At 44.0% G+C, this 6,014-nt stretch overlaps 1 protein-coding gene across 2 annotated transcripts; it reads left to right on the plus strand.

Moving 5' to 3' along the window:
* Positions 1–67: 67 nt before the first annotated feature.
* Positions 68–4,309, plus strand: ikbip (IKBKB interacting protein). 2 transcript variants are annotated; one of them, XM_077544694.1, is made up of 4 exons: positions 74–602; positions 684–801; positions 3,452–3,673; positions 3,737–4,309. In XM_077544694.1, the coding sequence occupies exons 1-4, from the start codon at positions 418–420 to the stop codon at positions 4,292–4,294; spliced, it is 1,083 nt and encodes a 360-aa protein (XP_077400820.1). In that variant the 5' UTR covers positions 74–417; the 3' UTR covers positions 4,295–4,309. The 2 variants fall into 2 exon arrangements, with proteins under 2 accessions (XP_077400819.1, XP_077400820.1); XM_077544693.1 differs by lacking the exons at positions 3,452–3,673; positions 3,737–4,309 and adding an exon at positions 1,376–2,472 and having other exon boundaries at positions 68–602.
* The last annotated feature ends 1,705 nt before the right edge of the window (positions 4,310–6,014 follow it).

Below are 6,014 nucleotides of genomic sequence, written 5' to 3' on the forward strand. Positions count from 1 at the left end.
TGGCAACCGCTTACGTGGCTGCCTGAGGCGTTCAATTGTCTTCCCCGAGAGTGGGAATAAGAAAGTTTAAGAATTTTTTTGTCCATTCTACTGACATTTTCTTCAAAAACAGTACCCACAATCAATATTGAGGATTGAGCGAGTTGTCAACATTAATGTACATGTATTAATTAGCAGCAACTCGACAAGTTTTATTACGCTCGAGTGTTTTTCTTTGGAATTTACGAGAGGTACCTGAACAGAGCCTTTTTATGCACAACCGGGTGAAAGGAAATGGAGTACAGGGGAGATTTTTAAGCCCACTTTCAGGCTTTATTTATACTATGAACGTGTTGAGGACTAAAGTGTCTTATTTTACAGAAAACTGGTGAGTTTTCGCCCCTTCTATTGATTTATCCCATTTTAAAATCCGTAAAAATGCCTGGTGAAGTGAAGCAAAGAAAGAAAAAGCAAAGTGATGAAGTCGCTGCTGATTATGCAACCAAACAAAACGACACAAAAGTGAAGCGTGAACATGTCAGCACGCCTCCAAAAACGTCGCGTTTGGACCTTAAATGCATCATGTGCGTACTTTCGCTTGCGGTATGTGCTGCACTCAGCTGGTAAGTTCGAACCACACATGCATTTTTTGGGGGGTTCGTTTAATATTTTGTCATCTGATTTAATTTTCTTTTTTTTCTCAGGGTGGTGCAGCAGCAGAATGCGAGGTTCTCCCAAATGGAGGAAAAATTCTCACTTTTGTATGGAAAGACTTCAAGTTTGTCGCTAATGGAGGAGCAAGTAGAGAGAGTTAGCAAAAAAGTAAGTTTTTTTTTTTTTTTAAATCCAAAAATGTGGCGCGGCATTTATTGCTAATAAATAATAAGAGCGGTCAGATAGCAAAACCACTTTTGGGGCAACATTTTACATACCGTGATTGTAACTAAATGGGTCATCGCACATGAGACTTTTTGGCACCCAATGGAATCACCAGCTCAAAGTGGAGTGCTAGACACAATGCTGTCTCGTGATTGGTCGCATTTGCTCATTTGGATTTGGGGTTTTCTGGACCAAACTGGATTTCTGGCTGACACTTTTGGTACGCTTGAGTGGTTCAAATGGGGAGCTCACTGCAGGTCTGCGATTGGTCGGGTTCGCTCATTTGGATTTGATTTGGTTCACATTTAGTGAGGGTACCAAAATAAACCATGGTTCCATTTTTGGCATGACATTTTGTCATATTTCCATTACGCTGAAAACCTTATCCAGCTTCCAATCAACAGACGTCAGTGTGTCTAGCCCCACCCTCTAGTTACCCGACCCCACCCAATTTGACGGATTCCTGGCTTGAGCTCTTCTTGAGAAACAGCCCTCCTGTTTTGTGTTGCGGCTGCAGCTCGCCGCCTCCGAGGACGACCTCCAGGCGGTGCTCTCTGCCGTCTCCTCGGCGAGCGTACTCCGGCGGGAAGTTTCGACGTTGCGCGTTGCCGTGGCGACGCTACAAGCGGAGGACAGCACGGCGTCGGGCGACCTGCAAGCGGTCAACGCCCGTTTCCTCAACGTGACGGAGACGTGGCAAGAGCGTCTTGCCGCCGCCGCCTCCGAGCTGGCCTCCCTTAAGGCCGAGTCCCGGGAGGCCCACGCTAGCGCCACGGAGCGGGTGAACGAGGCCGAACGGAGAGCCCGGTCGCTGGCGGAGAAGCTGGAGGAGCTGGAGGACAGCACCAGGAGGAACGCCCGAGCCATGGAGCGTGCCGAGGATGACGACGCCAAGCGGGCTCAGGCGCAGCTGGACTGGAACACCCAGCAGATCCACAAAATGGAGGAGAACATCAACAGGTTGGCACGCCAGGAGGCGGAGCTTAGCACCGAGCTGCAGGAGCACCTGCCGCGGGTCAAGGAGTGTGAGGAGCAGCTCCCCCACGTGGAAGAAGCGCTGCGCTCCATCGTGAAGCTGGGCGCCGACCTGAACGGCGCCGAAAGGCGCATGGAGGAGGTGACGCTGCAGGTGTTCTCAGCCGAGGACAACATGCTGAAGACGCTCAACCAGATCCTCGGCATGCGACAGGAAATGGACGCCCTGCAGGCCCGCGGCGCCATCCTGAAGATGAAGAGCGAGCTGGCAGTGGTGCGGGAGGCCGTGCATGAACTCACCGTGGTGCTCAGGGGGGGTCAGTCAAATGAGGAGGAAGTGGAGGAGCCGGATGAAGAGTGGGAGGAGCCAGCCGAAACGCCTCAAGATGATGTCACACAATGATGTCACTTGAGCCAGGGAAAAAAGACGTTCTCTGGTTTCACAATGCCAGATTTATTTTCTGAGTTTATTGTGAAAACACATACTATCTAAAACTTTTCTTTAAACTATTAAGTTAAATTGTCCAACCATGAATTCATTTGTCCGCAGTGCGGCAGGTGAGCAGGACTGGTCACCAATCATTTGCAGGCGTGACATGTATATTTTTTTAATTTACCAATAAATTCTAAAATAAATAAGTTGGATTTTGAGTGTTTTTTTATACAGCTTAACACAATGAAAATGTGTAATTATTGTAGTAGGAGGTATGAAGTAGTTTGAATAACTGCTTGATTACAGTGATTAGCGCCCCCTTAGGGCCTTGTTGGTGAATTGCATCAACAGCACACAAAATGCATCAGTCAATTATATATATTTTTTATTGGGATCATGTTTTTTATTTGATAAAATTATAATTGATTCGACTTGATTAATTTTAACTTTAATCAATATGCTCCCAATTTAAAATAAAATGGATAAAATAATGAAAATTTAAATTAAAATATTAAACTGAAAAATAATTTAAAAAATTCTGAAGATTTCGTGTTTCCGCACGGATATTCATTGCTGACGGACGGCAGAGCGGAGCTAATTCAAACTTAATGCACGAAAACGTGGCGCGCCTGATGGCGAGCCGACCTGCTGACGGACGTCCATTTCTGGAGGGAACAACACAACTTAAAATAACTTTAAAAATGGCGTGATTACTGTGGGAAATTAACGAAAAAGAAGGTGCGTACGAGGCACGGGCGCCGTAAAATCGAAACTGCGTAGGTCCCCTACGACGTAACTCGAGGACTCCCTACATTAAAATTTGAAAAACAGGCACTTTTAATTCAAATGTATTTTGGGGGGAAGGAAATCAGCATGGACCCAATTTTTTTTTTTTTAAAAAAGAAAAAGCTATAAAAGAAAAATGAATGTTAAATTAAAATAATTTTCTAAATTAAATAATATTTCTACATTAAGAATTAATTTAATTTAATTGACTTATATTTTTTATGTTTTATATTTTTAATATGAATTCAAACAAAAATGATAGGCAATAAAACATTGATTTAAAAACTGAAATCCTTTTTAAATATTCTTAGAAATTTGGACTAAATAAAGAGTTAAACAAAACAACATGCTAATAAAATCTACTACTTTTTCCTTACCTGATCATGTCGTGTATTGCAGTGCGAGAGCGTGCACCAGACATTGGACGACGTGGGCGCTCGCCAGCAGGCTGCGCGGGCCCAGCTGGCAAACCTGGAGCAGGACGTGGGCCAGCTGAAGGAGTGGGCATCCGGGCTGAGCGACGAACGGTCGGAGCTGCGCTCCAGCGTGGACGCGCTGAACGGCGCCGTGGACCAGATTGAAGCGCGCACGTCGGCCATCACGGTGGACTTTGCCAACAAGGTGCGTTTGATTTGTCATCCTGTACTGGGTATTGCGCGTTACAGTAATACTCCCTGCCAATAGGTGGCGTCAGTGAGGACGGATGTTCGGCGTATGGACGGCCTGCGCTCGGAGCTGGACTCCCTCCTGACGCAAGTGTCGGAGCTGGAGGAGCAGGCTTCTCGGGCCGAGCGCTCCATGGTGGCGCGCATCGGCGACGTGCTGGTCGGCAGCATCGAGCGCGTCTCCAACCTGCGCGCGGCATCCGAACGCAACGCGCAGGCCCTGGAGCAGCTCCGCCGACGCCTCCCTGAGCTGGACGCCGCTGATCGGAGCGTATCGGAGCAGCTGCGGGAGCTGGAGGGCGGCCGGGCTCGCCTCATCCGCACGGTGAGCTTCGCGGCGGACCTCAAACCCAAAGTGGGCGCCATCAAGAGAGACTTCGGGGCGCTGGAACCTCGCCTGGCCGACCTCACCTTCCGCGTGGGGAGCCTGGCCGAGGATCTCGGCAAGAGGGAGGAGGAGATCGCAGAGCTGAGACGCACACTGGGCCACCTCACGTCGGACCAAGAACAGGACGTAAGTGCCACTACTGAACGGGCGGCGGTTTTATCAGAATCTGACACGCAGCAGCCAACATGAACACACGACTTCACTCGAGACAATAAAACTAAAGAGCTTCAACTTTTCTGTTGTTTTGTGTTATATGTGTATGATACGATCAGCTACTAACTCCAGAACTAAATAAGTGGTGCCTTGAGGTACAAATGACCCAACTTATCAATTTTCCCGGATATATATTTAAAACATAGCTTTTCCTTATTAATAAAGTCTGCTTAGCTTCATGCTAACAAACCAAAACGCCATAGACAGGCTACAGTACTCACAGGTATATATTCTTTATCCTCTGCAAAGATGGACTATTCTTGCAGTTTTCTGACACTGATTTGAATATATGACTGGATAGCCGATAGCCCAGACATGGGCGGCCATCTTGCTCCTCCCATTTCACGAGCAGACTACTGTGTAAACGATACGGTATACGTACAGATTAGACATATACAGCTCGTAGGCAGTTAGTAGAGGGTGGGGGGGGGGGGGGGGTCACTATTTTTTAACAAGTAAAAAAATAATAAGTTCACGGTGTGTACTGCTTTGAAGACCCCCTTTTTCTTTCATCACTCAGTTCCTTAGACCCCAATATTAGATTTGGAAGAGGAATCTTTGGTTAAATTATAGTTATAATTCTTTAATAAAAAAGTATGCAAATTTCCTCCTGTAAACATTATTACGCATATAATTTATACTGTACATGTATTTAAGGCAAGTTGTAAAATGTCTGAAGTCCTTTTGTTTATGTTTAACAGATTTAAAACATCATAAATCATGCGATTTCTACTAAGTACTGTCTCAAATGTTCTCCAATTTCGATACTGTAAATGTATAGGATTGAATGCCAAGAATGTTTTTTGGGAGGAGCAATATGGCTGCCACGCGAGTCGCGACTTCAAAAGTCTTGGCTATGTGTTATACTTCCCCCTGGTGGCCAAGACGCGCACACACACACACACACACACAGTGTCCACTAAATTGTAAATTGTAGCAAAAATTATTTATTTTCTTTACATTATATTTAATTATGTTATTGCTATGCTTTTGAAGTCAAATATTTGAGAATTATATTTTTCCTAAAAAGCACATTACAATTTTTTTTATTTTTATATTTCAATGATAATACCATTTCTACAGAAGTGTGGAACTGCCAATTTGGAGTAAACATTTTTGACTGGCAAATAAGTTTAAAAAAAAAAAAAAGTAAGTTTTTTTTCCCCAACATAATGCCACTTTGAATTGACTTGTGCAAGTATAATTTTATTTTTTTAAAAGCAAACACGTAGACATTGTCCATTCTTAATTTTTATGTTTTATTATTATGTCTGCAGTGCATGATTTCTGTTAGGCATTTTTTCCCATAATGCAACAGATTATGCACATGCGCAAGTAAAAACCCGGTGGCATTATGGGAAAAAATATTGCGTTATTAGCATTTAGCCTACAAGTGGCTTTTGTCTCTACATTTAGTGCTTTATGGTGTTTCCTGATTTTGTTATGAATTTATTTTTTTAATTGCCTTAGTTATTGTACGACTATTTTTTATTCATGTACAGCACTTGGTACGCACCAATGGTTGTTTTAAAGTCTTTTACAAATAAAATTTCAGTTGAATTGCCACCTCAAGTTTTGAGGACTAAAAGGTTCCAGGAACCAAAAAGATTGACTGTATTTGCTTAATTAGCTCTTCTTCTTTTTCTTTTTTTTTTAAACGAGGATAAATGTTTTTGGTAAATTTGGTGGCAGTTAT

The sequence above is a fragment of the Vanacampus margaritifer genome, chromosome 15 (assembly GCF_051991255.1).
Source record: "Vanacampus margaritifer isolate UIUO_Vmar chromosome 15, RoL_Vmar_1.0, whole genome shotgun sequence".
In the NCBI taxonomy this organism is placed as follows: domain Eukaryota; kingdom Metazoa; phylum Chordata; class Actinopteri; order Syngnathiformes; family Syngnathidae; genus Vanacampus; species Vanacampus margaritifer.